Here is a 27,516-nt window from a genome sequence, read left to right on the forward strand (position 1 = left end):
TGGGTACTGTAACAGAGTGGTTCACCCTTGAAAGGTGTGGGTAACCAACCTTGATTACAGCCCCACCTGAAGAGATCAGCAGCAAAGAGGCTGTAAGGAAGGGGATTAGAGGCTGCTGGGAGGGATTAGAGGCTGCCTGGGGATTAGAGGCTGCTGGGAGGGAGCAGGCTCTAGCCGTGAGCCCTGGGAGTAAGGACTGAGACTCCAGCCAGGTAGTGTCTGGGAGTGAGCTGCCAAAGCAGGGAGGAGAAGAGAAGCCTTTGTTTTGTGTAGACTGGATGGACTTGAAAACTTTTATTCTGAATGTTTGTTAATTTAATAGGACACAATCGGAGAAGGGATGAGAATGGGCAAAAGTGTTTTATTAGTTTCTTGAACAGTCCAAGAAGAGAAACTGAGGCAAGTTGCTTGTAGTGTGATCCTAGGTCATGGGCGGGGGGCACGTGGGAGATGGCTGGCCCAGTCACAGGTACCCTGGATGTTTTTCCCATCATGACATGGGGGTGGGATGGGAGGGAACGCTAAAAATGACTGCTACTACTAAGTCACACTCAAAAGCATCACCTAGTGGAGATACAAGTGAAGTGGTGTTCCCCATGTATAGACCATTTTGCAGTGCTTGCAGGCATAGGTAGATCATTTTGCTGGGCATGATACCTAGTTTACATGTCATGCTAGGGTGACCAGATATTTAGGTATTTGTCCCGCGTCCCGACCAATCTTTCATCGGGATGCAATTTGTCCTGATATTTCCCTCCACCGGCAGCACGCGGTTTTTTGTTTGTTTGTTTTCGCTTCCGGCAGCACTCGTTTTTTTTTTGCTCTGTCGGCGGACCTCCCCCAGTGTGTTCTGATATTTTCTTCCTCTCATCTGGTCACCCTATGTCATGCCCAGGAATGTATACTTCACAAAGTGTATGTAGTTAGGAGGTTTGGTAGCTTGAATTTTAAAGAACTAAAAGACCAGTCACGTAGCTGGAAAAAAACCCTTACATACGTCAGTTACTATTAACTGAAAAGACCAGAGAATCAGCAGTTTAGGAAGTAGGTCATGCTGTTAACGCCTGTCAGCAGCATAATGGCAGATGATAATACTCAGCCAGAGAACTCTTGCAATGGAGAAGATAGTAGAATAAAGCCAAATTGGCCAGTATCAATGGTATATAAATGCACATATTCCTAGCCATAAGAAACTATGACATTCATGTTTTATTGTAGTCATGTTTTAATTACTTTCACAAAACAGTATGTAAGAATTTTAAAACACAGCAAGTCAAAAAAGAAATGGTTAGAATTTTTTTTTAAAGAAAGTGCTTATATAACCTTTGATGGTTTAGGAAAAATAGAGTATTTGGGGACACTAAAATAGCTTGAAAAGTTTCACATCACATTCAGAACTGCATGACTTGCTTTCAGTTGATATAAGAAAGTCTATTATTAGTCTCTGGGTCTAGCAGTGTCCCTTTTCTACCCCTCCAAATCCACTGAACTCCTAAATATATTCTTTTAACAACACACCTGGTTTGATGGCAAAAATGAAAATCTTTGGCTTCTAAGAACAGCTCTTTGCAAGTACCTGTGTTCTGTTCTGAAGTGGAGAAGTTTGTATGAATTGAAGTTTGAACTGAGGACATTATGTGATTGCTTTAGAAAAAAGTCTGCTATTTAGGTCAAGCTGATCAGGATACGCCTTGTGAAGCTTCTGAGTTTTATTATACAAAATACCTTTCATGCCTTTAATACTCTGTGTAACAGCAAACACTGGGATGTGTTATTAGCAGAACTTTGTTTATAACCATGCTTCAAAATAGGAGTGTGATGTATATATTTTTGCAGAGCTTATTTTTCTCCATGACTGCTGAGAGGTTTTATATACTGGGGCAAATATTCTAAAATGGCAGACCTCCCAATGGAAGTGCAGGAATGTGTCCTGGAAGATGCAAGCGCTGTGCTTTTTTTTAAGAGCTCTGGCTGTCAGCCCCAGGTAGCTGGGTCTTGTGTGGGAGGACCATGCATATTCAAGAGACAGGGACAAAGGGTCCCCCTCCCCCATCCTCCCAGGCAGCCCAGGCTCAGGCCCTCCTTCCCTTCCTCTCTGCCCCAATCCCTCACCGGGAGGTGGTGGGTCTCCAGCCATCAGCTGCAGCACAGAAGTACAGAACAGAAGTAAGAGTGGCAATGGGGCGCTAAGTCTGCTGTAAAAAGTGATATTGATGAATATCAACTTTCACATTGCCACTCTTACTTGTGAGCTGCTGCTGGCATGGTACTGCATTCAGAGCCAGGGCTGGTGCAACAATTTAGGCGGACTAGGCGGTTGCCTAGGGGGCCGAGATTTGGAATGATTGAACAGCCGCTGCTGCTGGGACAGAGAGGGAGTCTGAGCTGCCGGCGGCAGCCGGCAGCCCAGGGTGTCCCCCGGGTCAGGGCGCCACCGCGGCAGCCGGCAGCCCAGGGGGTCCCCCGGGTCACTGCACCGCCGTGGCAGCTGGCAGCCGGCAGCCCAGGGGGTCTGGTGAGGGCGCCGCCGCGGCAGCCGGCAGCCCAGGGGGTCCTCCAGGTCAGCGCGCCACCGCGGCAGCTGGCAGCTGGCAGCCGGCAGCCCAGGGGGTCCCCTGGGTCAGCGCGCCGTTACCAGCAGCCCAGGGCTTCATCTGGGTCAGCACGCCAGCAGGGCCGCCCAGAGAGGGGGGCAAGAGGGGCAATTTGCCCCAGGCCCCACAGGGGCCCCCACGAGAGTTTTTTGAGGCCCCTGGAGTGCGGTCCTTCACTTGCTCCGGGAGCCCCGGAAAAGTCTGGCGGGGCCCGGGCCCCTGGAGCTTCTTCTGCTTCCTGTCCTCGCTGGCGGGGGGTCCTTCCGCTCCGGGGCGGAAGGACCCCCCGCCTGTGAACTACCGCCGAAGCGGGACCCGCTGCCGACATTCAGCCCGGTCTTCGGCGGTAATTCCGCGGCGGGGGGCCCTTCCACTCTGGGACCAGTCGCTGAAGTGCTCTGGAGACCCGCGGTGGGGGCCCTCCGCCATAGAATTACCACTGAAGACCCGGCTGCACTTCGGCAGCTGGTCCCGCTTTGGCGGCAATTCGGCGGTGCGGGGGCCCCGCGGCGGGTCTCCGGGGCACTTTGGCGGTGAGTCCCGGAGCGGAAGGGCCCCCCGCCACTGAATTACCGCCAAAGCGGGGGCCCCCCACCGCCGAAGACCCCAGGCCCCCGGAATCCTCTGGCCTGCCCTGGCGCGCCACTGGTAACCCAGGGAGGTCCCCTGGGTCAGCACGCCGCTGCCGGCAGCCGCCAGCCCAGGGGTTCCACTGCACAGTCCTGCTTGGAGAGGATGCAGAGCAGAGGTGAGGAGGGCACAAGGTGGAAGTTTCGCCTAGGGTGCGAAACTTCCTTGCACCGGCCCTGTTCAGAGCTGAGCATCCACCTAGCAGCCGCTGCTTTCTGCTCTGCCTTCAGAGCTGGGTGGTGGAATATGTATTTGTGCAGGGGGGAGGAGGGCACATAAACGACTACAGACACAAAGAAGGGGGGCCTGGTCAAATAAGTTTTTGAGAACCACTGTTCTAAAAGGATAGCCTTCTGGGGAGGAGTGTGGTGCTGTTCTACCACAGTCAAAAGGATAGCTAAATTATCAGTTCAACTTAATTAGCAGTCTTAACAGTCTCTTCCAACTAGAGCCTCCAGGCTTTATAATAACTGCTGAAATGATTGGCTACACAACTCAGCAATTCATGTCAAATTATTGTATCTTAACTGAGACTGCTATTTAATATCCTTTGTATTTTTAATTGCATGCTTGTTTATGGCAGAGGATCATCAGAACCTAATGGAAAACAATACATCTAACAATAACCTCTCTTGCAGCAATACCTTCTTTGAAGTGAAGTCCATATCCAACCAAGTTTGGAAATTCCAGCGATATCAGCTGATCATGACATTCCATGACAGACCTGTCCTACCTCCACCTATGATCATCTTCAGCCACCTCTACATAATCATCATCCGCCTTTGCTGTCGCTGTAGGAAGAAACAAGAAGGGGACCAGGATGAGCGCGACCGGGGACTGAGTATGTGAAGGATTCTGTGTTTTAAATAGAGCTCTTTATACCATTTCAAACACAAAGCAGCCATTTATCCAGTGCTAATTGCCATTCATTTTCTTCACCTTGGCCATTGGCGGTATTAGTAAAAATCAGTATGTGACAACACTTGCATCAAACTAATAAATTCATAGTGGTCTCCAGGGTCCTGAGCCCACAGAATATGATGCTGCATTGCTGCTACCAATCTTTCTTAGCATTTTTTTAAAGTTGCTGACCCTATAATCTTGGCATCTGTTTAATCCAGATTAACCAAATTATAATGAAGGCCACCCAGTGGGAGGTAATGGAGGTCATTCACAAAGAAATTGAGGGGATACAGGGATTATGGTTTCTAATCTTATCTGTCACATTGACTTCTCTCTTGCCTTTAACAGTTCATGTATGACAATATTGTGCCTCAGTTTCCCCACATATAATAATACCTACCTATTTCACAGGAGCACTGTGAGGATTAATTATCATCTGTAAAATACTTCGAAGATGGAAGTGCCCTGAAATTGTTACTTTTAACATAATAATAATAATTAAGAAGAAAAAATGGATTTAATCAAACAGATGTTAGCATTCATGTAGTATTTTTACCTTTTCTGGTTTCTGTTTTTCATGGGAAACATATTTTGTGGTTAATTATATTTTTGTTACATATGCCCCTGATGCAAAAGGGTTACATATCTGACACTCCTGAAAATAATATGAAGCATTCCCAAGGGGGGGTTTTCTCTCATTTATTTTTCCTTTTTTAAAAAAAAATAATTGCAATTTTTTGAAAAGTCTTTACCCAAAGTCTGTCAGTGGTACAGACTGACCCATTGGATTTAATCTACTGAATGTGATGACATCCCTTTTTAGAGAGAGGGTAAAAAAGAAGACTCATCTAAACGAGCAATCAGGTTGACTGAGTAAGGTAACATTGCGCTCAGGACTTTGGCTAAGTGCTGGTTGCCTGTTTACAAAATAGCCTGTTTATTAAGTGCCCAAGCAAGGATTGCAGAAACAAAACCTTCAGTTCCTTCCCCTGTCTCCCCCCACCTCCCACCTCCCCAGTATCCAAAAAGCCCTACAAAATCAAAACCCACTTGTTATATTGGATTTAAAATTATATGAACCTTGGGCAATTCAACTAATACATTTTATAATTTTATGCAGAATTGTTTCTGAATGATGAAGAGCTGAAGAAATTGTATGAATTTGAAGAGCAATGTGTTGAGGAATATTTTCAGGAAAAAGAGGATGAACAACAATCATCTAATGACGAACGTATCAGAGTCACATCTGAAAGGTAACTAGTGAAAACAAAAACCGCCCTAACTTTACTAGGGATTAGAAAACTTCTTTTTCTGTTCATTAACACCTAGTGTTGGTCAAGCTATGCGATGTTTGTAGCCTCAGAAAAATGCACCAAAAGTTTCTATGCTTATCTTAACCATGCCTAACAATCTGGCTCCAAAATTGAGGCCTGGTCTACACTATGCGTTTAAACCAATTTTAGCAGCGTTAAACCAATTTAACGCTGTACCCATCCACACTACGAGGCCCCTTATATTGATATAAAGGGCTCTTTAAATCGGTTTCTGTACTCCTCCCCGACGAGAGGAGTAGCGCTAAAATCGGTATTACCATATCGGATTAGGGTTAGTGTGGCCGCAAATCAACGATATTGGCCTCCGGGCAGTATCCCACAGTGCACCATTGTGACCACTCTGGACAGCAATCTCAACTTGGATGCACTGGCCAGGTAAACAGGAAAAGCCCCGCAAAATTTTGATTTTCATTTCCTGTTTGCCTAGCGTGGAGCTCTGATCAGCACGGGTGGCATGCAGTCCCAAATCCAAAAAGAGCTCAAGCATGGACCGTACGGGAGATACTGGATCTGATCACTGTATGCGGAAACAAATCTGTTCTATCAGAGCTCCATTACAGAAGACGAAATGCCAAAGTGTTTGAAAAAAAAATCTACAGGCTACAGTGCTGTGTGGCAAGCATAACGGGAAGCCAGAGACTCAAATGGACGCTCATGGAGGGAGGGAGGGGGTACTGAGTACTCCAGCTATCCCACAGTCCACAGCAGTCTCCGAAAAGTATTTGCATTTTTGGCTGAGCTCCCAATGCCTGTAGGTTCAAACACATTGTCCAGCGTGGTTCAGGGTATAGCTCGTCAATTTACTCCCTCCCCCCACCACGTGAAAGAAAAGGGAAAGAAATCGTTTCTTGACTTTTTTCAATGTCACCCAGTGTCTACTGAATGCTGGTGGTAGACGCGATGCTGCAGCAGTGAAGAGCAATATCCGCTCTTCTCCCCTCCCCGGTGACAGACGGTACAATATGACTGATATCCGTCGTCACCATCAGCCCATGCTTGATAATTGCTGAATACCCATGGCTGGCCTCAGGGGTGCCTGGGTAAAAATAGGAATGATTCCTGGTCATTCCCAGTAGATGGTACAGAACGGCTGGTAACCGTCCTCATCATAGCAACTGGGGGCTGAGCTCCATCAGCCCCCTCCCTTTCCTGTGTAAAGAAAAGATTCTGTACTGCCTGGACTATCATAGCAGCGGCATGCTGGGCTCCTCTCTTCCGCACTGCTTAATGTCCTGCCTGGACTGTCATAGCACCGGGAGGCTGCCTCCCCCTCATTTTATCTCACTAAGAAGTCACTGTTTGTTATTCCTGCATTCTTTATAACTTCATGACACAAATGTTGGGGGGACACTGCCACGGTAGCCCAGGAAGGTTGGGGGAGGAGGGAAGCAACGGGTGGGGTTGTTGCAGGGGCACCCCCCATCATTTCTGCGGGATCTGACACGGAGCAGCTGTGCTCTCTGATACACTGGTTCTCTAGTACACTTGCCCCATATTCTAGGCAGGACTGACTCTATTTTTAGAAACCATAAAGGAGGGATTGACTAGGGGAGTCATTCCCAGTTTTGCTTTTGTGCCCCCAGCTAATCTCAGCCAGGGGCACCCATGATAGCAGCAGACAGCACAGAAGGACAGATCTGTGGAATATCTCCTCTGTTCGCGGCATCCAGTACACATACGGTGACTGTAAAAAAAAAAAACGCTGAACGGGCTCCATGGTTGCCGTGCTATGGCGTCTGCCAGGGCAATCCAGGGAAAAACGGCGCGAAATGATTGTCTGCCGTTGCTTTCCCAGAGGAAGGAATGACTGACGACATTTACCCAGAACCACCCGCGACAATGATTTTTGCCCCATCAGCCACTAGGCTCTCAACCCAGAATTCTAAGGGGCGGGGGAGACTGCGGGAACTATGGGATAGCTACAGAATAGCTACCCGCAGCACAACGCTCCGGAAATAGACACTAGCCTTCGACCATGGACGCGCACCGCTGAATTAATGTGGAGGAAATAGAAAAGAACAGCTAAGAGAGAAAATGCAGCTTCAGTCTCTGATATTAATGTGCTTAGTGTGGCCGCGTGCACTCGACTTTATACAATCTGTTTTATAAAATCGGTTTATGTAAAATCGGAATTATCCCGTAGTATAGATGTACCCTGAATCTCTGACAAGAGCAGTTTTTCTCATGAGAACTCTAGCACTGTTTGCTTCTGTGTGGTGTGGGTGTACTGCAAGAGCCTTGCCCACATTTTACCTCTACACTTCCTCTCCCTCCCCACCACAACTGTGTGAAGTTCAGAGATGTTTTCTCTACTTGTTTAACAAATAACGACTTGCTCGATTTCCATCAGATTGCCCTATTGTATTAGAGTGGAATCAAATGACAAGAGCAGTGAGATAGGATGGGAGAAGTATGTTCTAGTGGTCTGCATGTCGGGGCTGGACACCCAGAACTCTTGAATTCTAATCTCAGAGCTGGTAAAGATTCCCTCTGAGGTCTTGGGCAAATCATTTAAACTCTCTCTCAGCTTCCCCATCTGTAAATAGCAATCATACGTGTACCTCACTGAGGTGTTGGGAGGCTTAGGTAATATTTGTACATATGAAGACCTAACCAGTAGTAGTATATGTCCCTATTATTAGGTCGTCTAATCAACAACCCTGCTGTTGCACGGTTTTTCCCTACAGAATGTTTTCACATGCTCTACCTACTCCAGTGGCAGTTTTAAAATAACTCAAATGATGGGCCTTCTATTATTCCCTTGGATGACTATTCCACAAAATAAGAAATCTCGCTATTAAGAAAGTGATACCTGATATTCAGTTTACATATTCCTTTACCCTGTTGCATACTCACTAATCCCTAGTTATAGCCCCACCCTAAGGACCATCCTAAATTATTCTGCTGTTTTTAACACCTTTAGAATAACAATAGCCAAATATAATAATCCTCTCAGTCATCATTTAGCCAAGTCATCACATTTACCATGTGCAAATAGTCAGTGTGACTGTGATAGCAAAGGGAATACCTGCAATGCCACAGTAATGCTAATTAACTCAGAGCAGTAGATGTCAACACTTTAATGGTGACCACTCTATCCATATGTTTCTTTTAAGAAATCCTCACAAATCAGTGCCACTGTTATCTGAGGTTTTCAGAACCCAAAATGGTGGTGACTTAATCCATTTTCTGCAGGTGGTGTCAGGAATAAGTCAATGGGGACACAGCTCCTCTGTCTGATGAATGATTAGGACAAACAAGATGCTTTCACTCAAAGCTCCTTCTTTACTGAGTCTCAAGCACATGCCATGGCAATAGTTTTAGAGCACCCAAACATAGTTACCCAAAGTCTGAGATGGTTTCAAGTGATCAACAGCCAGGCACCTGGGGTCCTTCTTCCGTCCAGCTGCTGAGGAAAAGATGTCAGTCTCTCCTCGAAGAAAAGCTCCTTGAACTGCTCCAAAGTGTATTCTTTTACAGCTAACTTAAATAAAGCACATAACTCTTAGTGACTCCTAGTGGGTCACCAGTTCTCCTAGCTTCAGCAAATTGCTCATTATCCCTTATCAGTAAAGCATTTCTAGTCATAACAACAATAAAACATCTATGTAAGGGACACTCAAAACCAAGGTCGGCTATCCAAACACCCTCTTCCATTCTTATGGTTCATTAACTCTCTGTTCCATCCTCTTATTCTGATTAGCAAAACCACAATCATGCATCTATTTGTCTTGGCCTTTCAGATTCCTAACAATTATTCTTAACTGTGTGGTATTTGGTTTTTCAGCTAATTAGTTTTCAGCTAATGGTTTTTCAGCTGGACGCACACAATGGCTGCCGTTATGTCAAGTTTAATCCTTCCACAACGCCACTACCACTTAAATTCTTTCTCTGAATTCTTTAACATCTTTCTGACTGGGAGGTGTCCTGAACATCAAGTAGTGTCTATGTGCAGTCTGGGAGTCAGAGAGTAAATGAAATGTGCGTGTGTGTGTAATTTCTACAGCACTGTTTATGTCATGGCAATTTGTCAAAATCAGGGCTATTGTGACAGCGAATAGAGTAGAACCAATATGCTTCTCTGATTCATTATGGTACATGGTCACAAAGTAGATCTGCATATTTCTCATGGCTTCTTGCTCCAGATGCTCCACCAGTTTTAGTGTGTGAGAGCAAAAGAATGTCAATTTACTTCCACAGTTGATTTGCTAGTGTGTGATCTCTAATCACATCCCAGTGTGTAGTTTTTATATCCAGTCTTCCTGCACTGTAACTTCCATTATGCGATAAATGATACAAGAAAATGGAAAGAATTTTTAATAGATTTTTTAATGATTCTACTGTTTGCAAATCTCGTACATAATTGGAAAGTAGAAATAAAAGGCTAAAGTAGTGCACAATTCCATAAACTCCTGAGTACATTCTCTTTCATGCAGCAACCAAATGTGTTTTTCACCATTATCTTGATCTTATATCAAGTCAAAATTTGAATCTGTCATTAGAAAATACTTCCCATATAATTAATAGAGTTCCTTACAGAGAAGAATGACTATTATACATGGCATGTGTGGAAAGAAATATAAAAACATGTTTACCTCAAGACTGACATGACTTGTACTTGCCTGGACACTAAATAACTAAGGGGAGAGAGAGATTAAATTTCCATTTTGTATAGTGTAATTAGCATAGCTCAACAGAAAGTGCAAAATCTTTCAATAACATGAATCAGATTAATTAACTGCTTTATTGTACAAATGGAGCTGATAATATTATTTTAGAAAGTTCTTCAGATTGTTTTGGAAACTAGATCTGATTTCTGCAAATTTATTCACAATCATTCACTGAATTACATGCAAATATACTTCAACTTATAGATAGTTTTGTATACTATTCACTTTCACTGTTAATTGTGGTGTGTGATTGGTCAACTAGGTCACAGTGGGTACTGTTTCTGCTTCATGAATGGATGTCTGACAGTTTTTAAACAGAAGACTAAAGAATGGCAATAGTATATAATATGTTTCCATTATGAATTTTTGGATGAATAACAATTGGTGTTAGAATTTGTGAAACTGTAAGAGTTCTCAGATATTTTCATGAATATCCCATGGCCATCCAAATACCCATAAACAGTAAATTATTGGAGTGGGATAGATCTGAGGTAAGGCAATAAGAAATGAAACAGGTTCACAGCAAGGGAATCTGATGTTAAAACTCCTTGCTCAAAGTAAGAGACTATCCAAAACTCTCTTCGGGATTTTGACATTCATTTATAGCAGGATTCTGCATTCTTTGCACCCCAGAAAACCCTACTGGCTTTGGTGCGAATTAAGATGTCAAAAAGTAAATGATTGATTCATTTTATCAAGAGTTTCCGCATCTTGCATCATTGATTTTTTTTTCCAAGTTTTGGGGAACAAATAATTTGGTACAATGTAATTTTAAAAGAAAGCTGTTAATGTTCCACATTTGCAATATTAAGTGCTGTGTAATTTCATATAATTTCCCTTTTTTTAAATAAAAGGTATCGACCTCCAGCTGTAAACTGAGAAGTTTTCAGCTTTCTCCTCAAGAGGTTCTGAAAGTCTTTCCATAATAATTAAATGGCAGAATAGGTTTAACAAGATAATGATTAATACTAAAAATCAAATATGACAGATCTTTTCTTAAACAAAAAGAGGTACAGGGGTAGAAAACAGAAATGACTAGACAGTAAGATACCAAATATTGTGACACTGTAGTGTAGCTATAAGCGAGGTTTTCAACAGTTTACATATATATATTCAATACTTCCACTGTTGGAAAATCACAATATAGTAGAGTGTATTACACAAACTTTTGTACAAAATGGAGAGAAGTTTGTGCATTAGAAGAGTGAACTGTTCCTTAAAATAGATAGCGCATATATTGTAAAATTCTCTGCTATTCAGAGGGCCACCACAAGACTTATGCATGACTTAAGTTCTGTTTTGAAAGCTTAAGTGGGACTTAGGAGCTGCAGAAATCTTGTTCTGGCTTTCTGCTCAGGAGCAAATTTCACCCCATATGTGAAAATTGCACATTCAGCATGTCTGACCTTTGACATAGTTATTAATAAGGAAAGTGTATGGTGCAAAATTCAACTCTAACATTACTCAGCAGAAATTAGTGTGTTACTTGAAAACATTCTATGGGATATTTAATTAATCTTATTCTTATATTCCATAGAGTGGAAAACATGTCTATGAGGTTAGAAGAAGTGAATGAAAGAGAACATTTTATGAAAGCTTCTCTTCAGACAGTTGACCTTCGACTTTCTCAACTAGAGGAGCTATCTGGTCGGATGGTGAATGCCCTCGAAAAGCTGGTAGGTATTGACAAATCCGAGCTGACGCATACACGCTCAGGGGCTTCTTCTGAATGTGATGCCGCTTACCTCCTGAGGCAAAGCAGTGTCAACAGCTCTGATGGCTACAGCATGTACAGATACCATGTCAGCGGTGATGAGTTAACATTTGATGATAGCACCACCCCAATGTCACCAGCCATGGCATTGCACAAAAAAGCCTATTATTTTGGTACGAAAGAAGAGAGAGATTGTGCAGACTCAAAGATGCAGCTGGTTCCAGAATGTCAGGGTAGTCTTCGCTATATCTCCAGTGCTAATACAGTTGCCACTACAGATTACAATAAATCTACATTAGAAATTGCACAGAATGTCACTAGACCCCGATCTGATTCAGACATTTGTGTTTCATCTGATGACAAGCAAGGGATTTCCAAGAGTGATGAAACAATTCCCCAAAGCATAAAGCAAACAGATATTGTTATGAATGGACAGTCAGTCACAAGACCAGATTTTCAGAACACTCATTTAACAGTAGAAAGGACCAAGTTAGAAGCTACTATCTCTTATCCCTTAGACAAGTCTAAGGCAATGCGCTATTACCCTGCTGAAGCTTTCAATGCTTGTCAAACAACCATGCTAAAGTCAAGGAGCTTTATATTTGCACATGGAGGGAAACTGGCTGGAGGGGTCAACAACTGGACCGCAGAATACAACACCATAATGGATCAAGTGTGCCCTTCCACAGTTGAACGGTGGACTAGTGAGTGGAAATACCAGGTTGAACAGAAACTTTCTAATGAACCTAGTCCAGAATATCCTGGTGAGTCTGAAGCAGAAAGGCAAGCAGAGCAGAAACAGTTACTGACAGATACAGAAGATGACAGCGATGTTGGCGAAGCAGGTGTCAGTGCCTCTCATACTTATACACCCGTCACCGACAGGACTGAGACAGAAAACTTACTGTCAGTGAAGCCAGACAGGACTGATAGATTCCCATCTGTACGATCAAAGAGTTTACACAGCCATTCTCGGAAAGCCAAGTCCATTAAGGACAAATTAAATAGACCAGGACACGCCAGCAGTGTAACTAATCTAGTGGTGGCCTGTGGCAGTGCAACAGAAGAAAAAAAAGCTAAGCAGGAAAACACTTCCACAGAAACTGAGTGCTAAAATGGTTCACGTGGCAGTGATGGTCAAGAATTTGTTTGGATTAGTTTAACAAATATACCACACTGAACAGAAATGTTTGAAAATGTAATTCCTAAAAAATCTTGCCTATACTGATTTTCTGTAGTTTTAATTCTGTAGAAATGTTAATGCCCTGTTCTCAAACAAATGCTTTGTGATTTGGGTGAAAGGAAGACATGGCTTTAGGGGTGGATGTAAGTCTAGGCATGATAAGAAAAAGCTAAGTGGTCCAGACCTTTCTGGGGTCCGTCGGCCTTCCACATTTATTTATTGATTGAGTCTTTATTAGAGCTGGTTGAAAACTGGAAAATATTTGCATAAATAATTGAGAAAATTCTCTCCCTTTTTTCATTGGAAAGCTGCTAAATTCAAACTTTTTGGACTAGCTTTATCTTCACATGTGCACCTGATTTCCTTATGGATGTAGTCTTTTTTTCCTTTAAAGTACTGAATGCAAAGGAAAGTTTTGCAATCTCCTTGATTTCACGGATACCTCTTAGTTAAATTACCAAGGAATGCACATCAGAAGTGACTTTCAGTCAATAAAATAGACATAAACTGAGTTAAAACAATACAAAAAAATGCAGGTTGCTCCAAGAACAGCAGGACTTGGAAGCCATCAGTTTGGTCTATTACCAGAATATTTCACTTGTCTTTGAACATGGATAATGGCATCTTGTTTTCTGTTACTTTGAGAAGGAGTATCCTCTTTAGCAAGCATGCATGCATACACACACACATACACACACTCTAAACTAATTGCCTTAAGCTGGGCATCATACTGGAAATAACTGCTTTCTGGAGGCTCTGTTTTGGGAACTACATATATTTTTAACTGGCAGTGTTCATTATTTCAAAACACTTAGTGGGGGTTGAAGTGGGAAAATGAGAGTCCAAGACCTGCATCAGTGGCTTGCATCACCAGAGGTTACAGTGGAGCCTCATAGTAAATGGAATTTGCTTAATTTAAATAAATAAGTACAACTGTAAAATGAGTGACAAGTACTGATGAAGTACATACACACCTTTATTCCAGACAAATCTAATGCAACAAACCTTTCTTCCTTCAGGAATTTCATTTTAATGACAACTGGGGAGCACAAGTGGCAGGCACTAAAACACCTGAAACTTGTTTTTAGGTGCTTCAAAACCATGATAAATTTTTTGTTGGTCATATTTTCTATATTTTCCTTCTCTTGTGAAAATAGAACCTGAACAGCCACTTCGGTTTTATTAGTTTGAATCCCACCTGTCTCTTTTGAACATTTCTTGTACAGGAAGATCAAGTGATTTTCCCTCGAAATCTATAAAAATTTAAATCCCCCCAAATGAGGGGGGATTTACAAAATTTGAATTTACATAACAATTTACATAGGGAAAACAAACTCCACAAAATAGGCTCTGCTGCTCCCTTTTATCTTCCATTAAGGGGGCCTAAATTTCACAATTTATAGTCAGTGTTTTCCCAACTCACATCTTTCAAACGAAGAGTCGTCATTCAAAGATATTGCAAAGTGCAGTACTAAAATGTACTTGTTTCTGGCAATTTTGTTGGTGATGTTATATTTTGATTAAGTGGTTCTTATTTGTTACTTTCCAGGACTACTTTTCAAAAATATTCAAGGCAGCCCCCTTACTGTAGGGCAAATGCACTATTTAACAGATAAGAAAGAAAACAGGCTAGCTGACTTTCAAAGTTATTTTCCTTACAGACTGCTGTTCAAAGGTTTACATTCAAGTCCTGCTGTTTGTAACCAGGATTTTTACATGCACTATTTTGAAATTGTAGAGTTTAATATGTATTTTCTTCCATCATCAGATCCACTGTAGCATGGGGCTCAGTCTTTAAAATTAAAACTCTACTACAATATTTGAAAAAGAAAGGAGGGGTGGTGTGTGGGTATGGGTGTATGTGTGTGTACGTGTGTGTGTCAAGATTCTAGTAAGGTGTTGGCTGCCTCATGTTTTTGTCATTAGTATCAAATATCTCCATCTAAAACATGTTCCTATACTATACAGTGCTGCTAAACTTAAATTAAATGGACAGTTATAGAAGTTCATTCTTCACGAACTACGGCACTTCTCCCTGATGTTGTTATTCAAAGACTTGTCAATGTTATCGGGACCTGAAGACAGGATTTTTTTTTTCATGAGGGCTTTTTTATTCAGTTTCTTAGAATTTGAGATTTGCTGTTGTAAAATGGAATTACATTTGATATTGTTGCACTTCTACACTGCTGTATGACAGTTTGATGCAATTTCATGGTGATTTTATATGTGTAGTGAAAATATTTGTTCTAATTTGCAGATGCCTTTTATTATTTGCCTGTACACTCTTGCCGGAAACTGATTCATCAGCAAACTCAAAAGAGAGAAAGGTTTTCAGCATTTTTCCTAAATGAGCAGTATCCATTTCAGTATGCAGTACAGTATGTTGCATGCATCTTGTTGTAACATCTTTATAAATTGTGTTAAACCATGTTTTATTTGCCCAGTCACTTTCTAATTTTAAATTATTAATTTATCTCAAATTAACCATTGAATTAGACTAACATGGAACTCTCTTAAATGACTTTTTAACTTATTTTATTTGTGTACAAATAATCAGTTATATTAGCTCTAGGAACAATACCAAAAAGGTATGAAATAATAAATATAATGTAACAAATTTGTCACTGTAAGGATACTGAAAACACTGCAGCCTGTCTGTTCTTTTTTACAGAATACATGAAGTAAATGTTTTCCAAAGCAAAATTTCAGTTAATGGTTTCCAGTAATTTTAAGTTAGATGGGATTCTATGGAGTGATACCTTTATAAGGCCTTGATCCTGCAATCCTAGTGAATATATAAATAAATGTTGACTTCTTTTTATTTGCCTTCTTGTTCATGTTTTCAGGCTTTTTTTCTCCACAAACATGAAGGCTAGAAACTTTTTTTAAAACAATGTGACTGAGCATTTCAGGTTTTGTGACTCCAGGAGCTTTAGGAAAAACACCAAATATCATCAGATTCATAATTAAATCAAGAGAGGTGGCAATGCTTGTTCAATCGGCCATATCTTGAGATGGTGCACAGGCACTCAGGAATCTAGCTTGACTGGCACTTAAGATCTAAGGGGATCAAATCTGATCATGAATCAGTGAAACTCAATAGCTGGAGCTGGTTTGAAAATGGGAATTTCTTTTCACAAAATGTGGACATTCTGGTTTTCATTTGAATTCAAAACAATGTTTCCACCACAAGGACTTATAAAAAAACCTCTCCTGTTTCAGAACAATCAAAATGGACTATTTTTGAATAATGCAGAGGGGCTGGCAAGGCCAACAGACAGCATGAAAGTTGGGGGGCTAGGGAGCTTGCCAACCAACCTGCTGGGAAGCAGAGGATGCAGGAGCAAATGGAGAGACAGGCGGGCTCTCTGGAAACTGGCCTAGTTTTGTCAAAAATTGACAGAATTAACACAATGAACATTTTGATTCCATCAAATCAGCATTTTCCAATGGAGAACTTCTCCAGTGCAAACATTTTCAATAGCCTTTAAACCTCATGATCCTCTGCTAACAGGTCATTTTTTTCAGAGTAGAACTGCAGTATAAAATTGGTTTCAATCTATTCCATAATGGATGTTTGTCCAGATCATAAAACCATTATACATAAGGAATGAAATTGCATTTGTAATTTAATCTGAAGAGCACTAATGCTGAAACAAAATGCTGTTGCAGATCTGATACGATATAAATTAGTTGTAATTTTTAATGATATGGAGGCACTGGCAAAGTTGATCAATGCAATTTCAGGCTCTCTTGTGTGTGTGTTTTGGTGCTGTTGTGTTTTTTTGGCAATGCTGTTGGAAGAAAGGGCTGCATGCTAAAGTTTCATTTTTTACCTTTATATATTTTTTAAATTCTAATAGCCTCGCTCACATAATGGACTCATGTAATAACACAACATTGTGTACAGTTTACATGCAATGGAGAAAAAAATATTTTTAAAGAAACCAGATTTAAATGCAAGCTTCCATAGGCTAGAACATGATACACTTCCTTAGAGTCAGACCTTAACTTCTCAAATAATCCAATTGATTTCAGTGAGTCTGCTCAGAGTAGATAAGAGTATAGGGAGAATATTTATTTGATTAAGGAAAAATACTGTGACAGTTTCTGTTAGAAAGAGAAGGCTATGACAATGTATCATCCCTTAACAGACAGCTTCAAATTAACAAGATAAACAATAATCATTGCAGACACACCATGACATAGATAGATAGTGACAGGACACAAACAGGACTTGCATATATAAGGGCAAAACTGTAATGTTAGATTACAAAATCATAATCTATCACCTGTAAAAGACAGAAACATTTGTAATTAAGTAGTCTGTCAAGTTGTGTTCATGTTATGTGACTCCACTGTAACTGGTAACCTAATCGAACTGGGAATCAAGCCAAGAGTTTGTGTTGGGAATCTCTCTCTCTCACTCTCTTTTTTGTTTGTTTTTGTTTTTGTTTTTTAAAGCAAAATTGTGACCATCTTGAAGGATGAAGAAAAGATGGTGGCAACAAGTTGTTGAAGTATTTTGTCCCTTTAGGTCAATCTCATTCATGAGAACAACCCTCTGAAAAATCTGTCTCATCTTTGAATTTACCTTCACTGACCTTTTTGAATGTTAATAGAGTGCTTTCAGCGCAGAATACAGAAGAGACAAGCTGCACCATTTCTCACGTAACAAACCCACCAGGGATTTTAGCTTATAAAACAGGATCTGTCTCCAGTAGAAAAGCAGAAAAAGATTTGTAGAGGTGCTCTCTGGAACTGCCGTGAAAAGAGTATCACAACAGCAAGAGCTTTTGCAGAGAAATGTGCTCTCTTAGAGTAAAGCAACAGAGTCCTGTGGCACCTTTACGACTAACAGATGTATTGGAGCATAAGATTTCCTGGGTGAAGTGAGTATTCACCCACAAAAGCTTATGCTCCAATACATCTGTTAGTCTTAAAGGTGCCCCAGGACTCTCTTGTTGCTTTTTACAGATCCAGACTAACATGGCTACCGCTCTGTCTCTAGAATAGAAAGTTGTTGATTCCAGAAAGGATGCAGGGTAGAAATACTGCAAGAGATAATGACTTAACAGTGTCTTTAAAATGTCAAATAAAAACGTAAATGAGCAAGTACAGAATGAAATGTGGGGAATTTACTCTACAGTGCCCCTTGTAAGCTGCTCCATGAGATTTTAAAAATACAGGATTTTTTCCTTTTCAAACTCCACCACCAGAGCATGATGATCAAAGTTCTCCATTTATGTCAATTGGATGTTTTGTTTGGATCAGGCAAGGATCAGGCCCTGAATTCTTAGACCTTTATTTTAATACTCCCAAAACCTAGGACAATGTTTTATGCCCAGATACTCCCATGCAATCCCATTAAGCTAAATGAGAACATAATTTGATCATGGTACTGATGCTGGCTGCTATGTGTATCATGTGTCTTAATCTGGGCTTTTCCTAACAAGCTAACAAAATACAAGACAATCATGATTTTTTAACAGCGTTTGCTGCTATTGACTTAAACGTGAGCTCTGATACAAAACAATGGCAATATACAGGCCAAAATTGTTAACCTACTTTACATAAGGTAAGTAAACAGTTGCCAGATATTAGTGATTAGCTTGACAGCTAATTGCCTGTGGATCTGAATACTTTTAGGCACCCAATTTAGGTTTTCTTAAAAGTAAAACTAAAATTAGAAATATGATCATAAATTAAAAATGAATTTTTTATAATTTAATGTGTAGTTTGCAACCCAAACATACACTATAATGTTATCTCTGTTCCAGCTTGATTGGGGGAGTAAACAAACGGCACAAACAATTAAAAATAAATGTAATTGTGTGGTGAAATTAGTTTTATTTTAAATACAGTTACTAAACAGTGGCCCTTTAATCATACATCCACATCCATAACTAATAAAACCAGTCAATCAGAATGACTGAATACACACTATTTATCATTGTCTGAGTTATGCAGATAAGTCATAGGTCTGCACCCTGATACCTGGCAGTGTCATTTCTATCTGCTGTCTCTTTTCCCTCAGCCTTTTCTGATGATTGACTGGCTCTTACTTTCTCAGTTTGGGGTTCCTGATGATACAGCCTTTCCACTGCAGATGCCAAGTTCCTGTACTGGATGATCACATGATAATTCCCATAGCATCTATATGTTTGCCAGCTAAGCAATTAATATTCAGCTTCTGGCTTTCCTGATAACCACCAAAGGCAGAATCAGAAGTATTTTTTTTAACTTTCAAAACCTTTAAATACTTTGCATTGTCACATAAGGATGAAACACAAAACATGAGTAAAACCTGTTTCTCGTTATTTTTTCCCATTGCTCCTTATTTGTCCATTAAATTGTGTCAGCCAGATGCTAGAGCAGACGTAACCAAATCAGTGGAGTTCTTCATCCTGTCATTGGACTCAAGCTATTTGCATTCTGTAGGTTACTGCAGCCAAACCTAGAACAAGGATCTTCATGACCAAACTCACTGACGTCGTGCTGCCTTGGAAGTTGTTCTTGGCATATCTTACATTTTGCACCATTCCCTGATACGAATCTCAGCCAAAGGTTCAAAGCAAAAAAGGAGAAGATAGACTTCACCAAAAGGGGAGTCTGCCAGTGCTTGCTACAAAGAAGCAAAAGAGGAACATTTTCCCAAAAGGCTCATGAATAATAGGAGCTGTATGAGATCAAACTCCAAACCAGAAACAGATACAAAACCACGATCTGCAGTTTGTAGCTTTTTACAATGTACAGAAAAAATACAATTGTTCATTAAACAGAAATATTTTCCAGAGCTGTAATTAGGTTTCTTCTCTGTAACATTTTATTAATACATTCAGCACCCAAGTTCTGAAGGCACATATATTTGTATGCTGAGATACTGGTGAGTGCATGGATCACCAAGCCTCTTTACCATCGAGTGTGAATATGCCCTTCACTTAACATGACTATCAGGACAAGTTAATCACAAACCCACCACCTAAGACAAAAGGAGTTGTGAACCCATCCAGGAATTTTGCATTGAGAGGGCAGTGGGGTTTTCCTGAATATTGTACTGTCTGGGTAGAGGGTCTTTGGGGGAAAACGGGAGGCAGAGCAGACAAAAATGAAACTCAAAGGAAGGAAGAGAGCCAAGCACAGTGTGACCGTGGTGAAGCCTTGAGGAAGGTTCTGGGTCTGGAGCTACCTAAGAGGCTTGGGACTGTAAGCAAATAAGCTAGCACTCTGCTCATTTTTCTTTGCCTGTGTTCCTTGTAAATAAACAAGATTGCATCAAAGAAAATAACAGATGCTATCATAAATTTCTGCTTCCAACTGAAACATCGTCAGGGCCCAATACTTTGACTGGCCAGATGGGTCAAAAAAGGGTAATAATATATTCTTATTGTATAGGCATAGAGAGAATTACAGGACAATTTAAAAATGAAAAGCTAACCTCCCTTTTCCATGTCACTTGAACTTTTGGGTTTGTGGGTACACAAAGTACAAAGATGGCTCAGTAACGTGAATTGTGCCCACAAATAACTTAAGAAAAAAGAGAAGCCAGGTTGAGGCTAGGGTCAAAGAGCCTGATTCTAACCTTATTAAGCTCAATTTTGTTGACTTCAACGGACTTTGGATCAGGGCCAAGGCCAGTCAAGAGCAGGAACCCTGACTCTTAGTCCTTAGCTTTAAGCACTAGACAAGGTAAATTCCTCCATGAAAGCATAAAGAGTGCAGGTTAACTGTACAGTAAAGAAGGCGGGCTCTCACTCCCCCCCCCCCCCATGTGGGCTTTGTGTTTCCCTTTTGTGACTATGGGACAACTGCCAAATGACAACCAGTTGCATTTTACTATGTAACACCCAGTTGCCATTCCAACTCAGTCCACGATCATTTTTATGGTTTGTCTACATGGAAAGTTACTGGCATAATTGTACGAGTGTATTTATATTGTAGCGGTATAACTTCCCATGTAGAGACACTTATTCTTGAATAAGAATATCTTTTTCTGCTTTAGCCTGTTGCTTTGGTAGCAGAATAAGCTAAACTGGAAAAAGCGTGTCCATATGGGAAGTTATACCGATAGAATTGTATCAGTAAATTTCCCCATGTAGACAAGTCCTTAATGGACTTGAGCCTGTAAGTTTCTCAGTGCTCTAACCCTGAGCCTATAAAGCATGTGCTTAGCTTTAAGCCTGTGACCAGGCCCATAATTTCAATGTTTAAGCATGTGCTTGCTGAATCAGGACCAGCATGTGCAGTACAGAGCTGTTTGAGCAAGATAAATTTTGTGCTCCCATATGTTAATACATGAGTTCTATATTTCTCTCTATGTGCCCAAATGCTATATATATACAGTACTACTGTAAAACTATTTAAATACCACCCTACAGCATTATGGATGAAGTACTGTATATTAGAAATATAGCTCAACTGTTGCATAAAATCTACATCAGAAAATCATAGACCATTTTTTTTCTTTTGGCCTATGATTTTAGCTAAAGATAGAATTCTGCTTGTGGATTTAGTTATCTCAATCCCCATCGGATTACAATGAACTAGGAAATTACCCATGACAACTAAATCCTATCACACTTTGCAGGCTGACTTCAATGATATTTCTCACAGGAGTAAATTTTTTTTTTTAATGTGCATAAGTGTTTGCTTAATTTTCCATCATCAAACCTCTTCTGGAAAGTATAAGCTGTCAGGGCTCACTGAGGGATAACATTCCCATTCATTGGTTCTGATTCAGGAAAGCACTTAAGTGTATGCATATCTTTTTTAAATTAAGTACGAGCCTAAAACACATGTAGTTCTCTAGGCTTAAAGCACTCTTTTAAGCACCCTTCCTGACTAAGTATATTTCTTGAATCAGGGCTATTGACTAGAGCTACTGTGACATGAGCAGGTATTTCTAAAACTGTGTTGATTTTATTAGTTTGAAACTGTATATTGATTTCTTTATTAATAAAGGGATACCATACAGCAAGCTATACTGAGATATATTTAGCTGTTTAAGGTAAAAGTACACCAGTTTTCCTTTTAACCTTTTGCTTCAATAGTAAATAGTAATGATTTTGTTATGATTGTTAACTCATTGTTAAAGCAGGATAGGAAGCTCATTTATGAACTTGAATATTCAGCCCTACTAATGGAGCATTAAAAATAAAAGGCCTGGATTGTCCTCCCCAGGTCTGTGTGCAAAAATGACTCTTCATGAACAGAACTCCCACGGATTCTGTACCAAAAAGCATCAGCCATCTCCCTGGCACCACCTCTCCTTTGTGCACTGCAAAGGGCACTCTTTAAGTGTGGGGTTACACAGAGAAAAGGATTGGAGACAGGCTAACTGGGGGGTATGGATGAATTAAGGGCCAGGACAGCAGGCCACACTGTTTCCCATCTAGCCTTGTGGAATTTGAGCAGAAAAGATAGTATGGCTAGCCTGGGGCAGCATTATATTTTCTACATAGCTCCGACCACTCTAAGTGGACAGACGTAGGAGAAGAATTCCTGGAGCTGTTCCGTAGGCCAATGTTATAGGGTGGCTCTGGCCTCTTGTAGGTTTGGGGGGCAGGCCTTTGTGAACAAACTCCATACACACACCCTCATTTTTCTGTTGGGGTATCTACCAAGGTAATGCTTAAGATTTTCTCTCCCAGTGCTCCTTCCAGACTACAGGGTCCAAAGTAACTAGCCACATGAGCACCACCAGAATTGAGTAAAATTATCTTCCACATAGGTGTGCATCACACGCGGGTTATGTTACAGATTATTGAGGTATGTTATATTCTATGTGAGTGTTCATGTTTACTTTTTCATCTGGCCACAGCTATAAACCATTAATGATCTCTTTCTATTTCACTTAGGATTTTGTACAACTTTTTTTTTTATTAAATACAGAATATGTGAAAGACCACAATACATTCTCCAGTTGATATTGGTTGAGGAGGTGGCAAGGGAAGCAGTTAATCCAGAAGTTATTTCAATCAATTCATAGTGTGCAAAGCCTGGCAGCGTAACAAATAATCATCCCAGACCATCATTTAACTTTCATCAGCCACAACTGGTGTTGAGCTTTCATTGACGTGTCACTTTCCAAGCGCCGCAGCAACTATGCTGAATGCTCTAGTCAGGATTATTCTATTAGACCTTAAAATCCTTGTATTTATCATATTTGCTCACAGCCAAGTGCAAAGAGACAATAATTTGACTGCAAACCAAAAACTCCTGAATTTTTTTCCTGGCTCTGCTGTTTCCATGCTGTGTGGAGCTCTCTCATTTTCACTGTTGGAAATGGACAGAATACTCACTTGATAAAAGATGTCGATTAAATAGCTAATGTTTTCTCAGCCCCTTGAAAATGTTGCACTGTGCAACTAAGTATTACTGTGTGCTATGTTTACAGACAAAGCAGGTACTTGATTTTTGTAATTTTAATAAAAACACAATTAATACATACAGCTACAGCTATAAAGTACTAAAATGTCTAATGTTGAGAAATATTTTTTAAGAAATTATTTAGCTGACAAGGGAATAGGGTATTGGTTAGGCTCACAGTGCTACATAAAGTATTCTCTGTAGGTATTTTAATTCTTTTCCTAAGTTCTTCATCTGTTTCACAGTTGTGCTGGAACTGATCCCAGCATCTGAAAAAGAAACTAGAGGAAGTGACCTTGAAATACCCTCACAATAGAGTCAAAATACAGTAGGAGTAAACAAAACATCAATAGAGACAGATTTTGCCACTTTTACTCACTGTGGCTAGTTCCTTACTCCTTGAGTAGTCCTACGGATTTAATTCAACATGCCTAATGGTAATAGAATTAGAATATGGCCAGGGAGTCTGATTTGTCTCCCTCTCAGGGACAGACTAGATAGCTATTAATTCTTGTTTCAGATTTCTCTTTGATCCTGGTAAATAAGATTGCATGAGGAGAGGGCAGGGGGAAGGAGCATTACAGCTTGTCCAAAAACGGTGTAAACATACCCATGGCTGCCTATGACCGGGAATGGAAAAGCCTGAGGTTTTCCTCTGGAATGAATGAACAGCATGTACCACACACGCACTCTTACACAGAGAAACAAATTAAAAAGTTTATTAGAAAATGTTGAAAAATAGATGATACAGAGAGTTTGAAACATCAGTTATTGGTCATCGGGGGTAACATACGGTGTTACATATATATTTTATTGTTTTAAATCTTGAAAATAAATTATCCCTGACAAAGTAACTTTTGACAACAGTGGGATTCCAGGTGTGAAAAGCTGCCTTTGCTGTAGCCTATGTTGGCAGGCGCCATCCTTCTAATCTATTTGATGCTACTGTCACAGCTGTGGTGCAGAAGCCATGAGGTCCATAGCCACACCCAATGGCATAAGATTTTGAAAGCAGGCCTGAAACCCTCCAGAAGCCCGTCGTCTCAGGCCAGAAGCCAGCTCTGGGGACTCATGGGTCGGAGATCTCAAAAGCAGCTTGTCTAGTTAACCTCAATGTGCGTGTAACACTCCCCCTCCCCCCTTCCACTGTATGTGGTTGTTAAAGCAGAAAGGACCTTTTCCAAGGAGGTGGGGCAACATCAGGCTTGGAAATTGCAAGTGGAAAGCTACAGCAGCAGCGGGGCCAGCCGAGGGAGGGGGGCAGCTTCCCCTTCCCTGGGGCGGGCAAGGCTGAGGCAGCGCAGAGCAAAGCCCAGGGGAAAGCGGGGAGATCATCGAGACCCCCCTCGCGGCTGCTGCTTGGCCGATGCCCCCGTCACCGGGCTGCGAGGCGCGCAGCCGGGGGAGGGGGCACACACGTAGCAGGGGAAGCGGCGGAGGGGGGAACGCCTCTGGGGGCGGCCGCTTGGCCCCTCCGCGCTGCCGTACAGACTCAGCCTCGCCTCCAACATGGCCGCCCAGGCCCCAGCCTCCGGGGCCCAGCCAGGCCGCCGCTGCTTCCGGCTGCTGGAGGCAGGGAGCTGCTAGGGCGGGGAGGCTCCCCTCACACGCCCCCGCCTCCACGCCGGCCCGCAGGGGAGGGAGCAGCGGGGCTGACGGGGGCTCCATGAGGGGCCGGGGCAGCCCCAGGCCGGACCTGCCCAGCCGGCTGACTCCTCCCTTGGGAACGGGGGGGCAGTGGTGCTGCCTTCCGCCGCCTCGTAGCTCCAGAGCGCCGGGAGCCTGCAGCCCTGGGCCGGCGGGGCTCGAGGGCTCGGACCCCGCCTGGCTCGGGCAGGACTGGGGGTTCACCCCGCTGTTTGCCTCACGCGGGGAGCAGCCTCCAGCGGGGACTGCCGGGGGCAGCCGCAATGTTTTCGCTCAAGCCAGCCAAGCCCACCTTCAAGTCCTACCTTCTGCCGCAGGTAACAGCCCTTTCTGTCCATTCCCCCCCGCGCCGGCGTAGCGCGCTAGGGCCGGGGGCAGAGGATGGGGCTCCTTGGGGCGGCTTCCCTCTTTCCCCTCAGCAACACTGATCAGCCTGGTAATGGCTCTCGGCGGTGTTTAAATAGCACCTGCGCGTGAGCTAGACCCCTTTGCGGCTGTGCTAGGAAAACTTTCCTTGGGTGGTGTCCCCCGAGCGAAGGCAGTAGCATCCCGGGAATTGGCCGGTGTCTGGACATTGGTGCCCCCTTTTTCTCTAGGTTTCTCCTCCCAATTAGGCACAAACTCTATGTAGATCATTTCTATTGCAACTAGAGGGAAGCAACAACTTTTTAACCAAAACACAATCAGGAACGAATTAAAGTTTGTCAATCTAAGAAAAGTTCGGATGCTTTGTACTAATTTTAGCTATATGTGAATGACTTTCCTTTCCTTTTTACAGTGATTAAGTGCTAGAACCTTGTTTTAGCACTAGCCAAATATTGGGTTACTTTAAAAAGAAAACATAAGTGCTTGTTCCTTATATGCAAATATTTAAGCTGCTGCAGTACTCATTAAACTTATTGTCACTAACTAGAAATCAAAAGCTGACAATAAAACAAGAAAATGGTGTGTTTCAGTAAAACTATTATGAAAAGGTTCTAAACTTCAGTGTGAGTTTCTGCAGTGCCCTAAAGAAGGAGGGATTTTTATATCTAGATTTATGGGGTGTGGCTTACTAGTTGAAAAGTTGGATGCTGTGTCATACTAACATGTATGGCCATAAATAGAAAACGGGATTTTTTTTTCACATTTTTCCAGTGAAATAGAAATGACTATTTGTTTTTTTGTTTCGTTTTGTTTTTCTGGGAAGGGCATCCTTGTCTCTATGGAAAATGTAAATAGTTACATTGTGCCAGATGACATTTTCTGTATCTTTTTAAATGAATGATAATGGGGTTTTTGTTTTGTTTTTTTAAGGACTAGAATTTAAACATAAAATGGTTTATAAGGTGCATTTAAAAAAATCATCAAATTTAGGCCTTGATCTTATACGTTTCTTCATGCAGATAGATGCTTACACTTGAGTAGAACCTTGTTTAAATCACTGGGGGTCTGTGCAGGCACATGCATAGATCTTATTGTAGGACCAGCAATTTAGGGCCTGTCTAGGCTTAGTCATGTGCTTAAGCTTACACACTATGGGCTTGTCTACATTACCGGCTGGATCGACAGGCAGTGATTGATCCAGCGGGGTTTGATTTATCGCATCTAGTCTAGACATGATAAATTGACTGCCGAGTGCTCTCCCATCGACTCTGGTACTCCACCGGAGTGAGAGGCGCAAGCGGAGTCAACAGGGGAGCATTAGCAGTCAATTCACCGCAGTGCAGACACTGCGGTGAGTAGATTTAATTATGTTGACGTAGCTGAATTTGTCTAACTTAGATTGACACTCCCCCTCCCCCCAGTATATACCAGACCTATTAGTAGTTCAGTTAAAGTCTGTGGAATGTGTAGCATTAAACATGTGTAAATTCCTGCATAATTGGGACCTGAAATTTAGGACTCAAAATCTTTTAAACTAAAAAAGTGGCCCCAAGAAGATCAGGAAATCTATAAAAAGAACAGGAGTACTTGTGGCACCTTAGGGTACGTTTACACTACGGGATTATTCCCATTTTACATAAACTGGTTTTATAAAACATTGTATAAAGTCGAGTGCATGCGGCCACACTAAGCACATTAATTCAGTGGTGTGCGTCCATGGTTCGAGGCGAGCGTCGATTTCTGGAGCGTTGCACTGTGAGTAGCTATTCCATAGCTATCCCATAGTTCCCGTAGTCTCCCCCGCCCCTTTGAATTCTGGGTTGAGATCCCAGTGCCTGATGGGGCAAAAATCATTGTCATGGGTGGTTCTGGGTAAATGTCGTCAGTCATTCCTTCCTCCGGGAAAGCAACGGCAGACAATCATTTTGCGCCCTTTTTCCCTGGATTGCCCTGGCAGATGCCATAGCATGGCAACCATGGAGCCCGTTCAGCTTTTTTTTATTGTCACCGTATGTGTACTGGATGCCGCTGACAGAGGCAATACTGCAGCGCTACACAGCAGCATTCATTTGCCTTTGCATAACAGCGGAGATGGCTATCAGGTCAT

The 27,516-nt window shown here is 41.9% G+C and overlaps 2 protein-coding genes and 1 long non-coding RNA gene across 5 annotated transcripts in view; 2 read left to right on the forward strand and 1 right to left on the reverse strand.

Annotated features, from left to right (window-relative positions):
* The window catches only part of TRPM1 (transient receptor potential cation channel subfamily M member 1), a 173,301-nt gene extending 159,161 nt beyond the window's left edge, over positions 1-14,140 (forward strand). For all 3 annotated transcript variants that reach the window (XM_050967894.1, XM_050967896.1, XM_050967895.1), the window contains exons 24-26: positions 3,863-4,065; positions 5,248-5,380; positions 11,669-14,140. In XM_050967894.1, the coding sequence (XP_050823851.1) occupies positions 3,863-4,065; positions 5,248-5,380; positions 11,669-12,959 (1,627 nt within the window). In that variant the 3' untranslated portion in view covers positions 12,960-14,140. The remainder of the gene's footprint in view (positions 1-3,862; positions 4,066-5,247; positions 5,381-11,668) is intronic.
* A 9,297-nt stretch (positions 14,141-23,437) lies between these two features.
* Positions 23,438-25,507, reverse strand: LOC127058285 (uncharacterized). Its single transcript, XR_007776333.1, has 2 exons — positions 25,349-25,507; positions 23,438-23,665 (listed from the first exon to the last, which is right to left on the reverse strand). It is a non-coding gene; the product is annotated as an uncharacterized LOC127058285 (long non-coding RNA).
* Positions 23,933-27,516, forward strand: part of MTMR10 (myotubularin related protein 10) — a 63,832-nt gene continuing 60,248 nt past the window's right edge. Inside the window, exon 1 of the mRNA XM_050967938.1 lies at positions 23,933-25,360. Within this exon, the coding sequence (XP_050823895.1) occupies positions 25,307-25,360 (54 nt within the window). The 5' untranslated portion in view covers positions 23,933-25,306. The remainder of the gene's footprint in view (positions 25,361-27,516) is intronic.

The sequence above is a fragment of the Gopherus flavomarginatus genome, chromosome 9 (genome assembly GCF_025201925.1).
Source record: "Gopherus flavomarginatus isolate rGopFla2 chromosome 9, rGopFla2.mat.asm, whole genome shotgun sequence".
NCBI lineage: Eukaryota > Metazoa > Chordata > Testudines > Testudinidae > Gopherus > Gopherus flavomarginatus.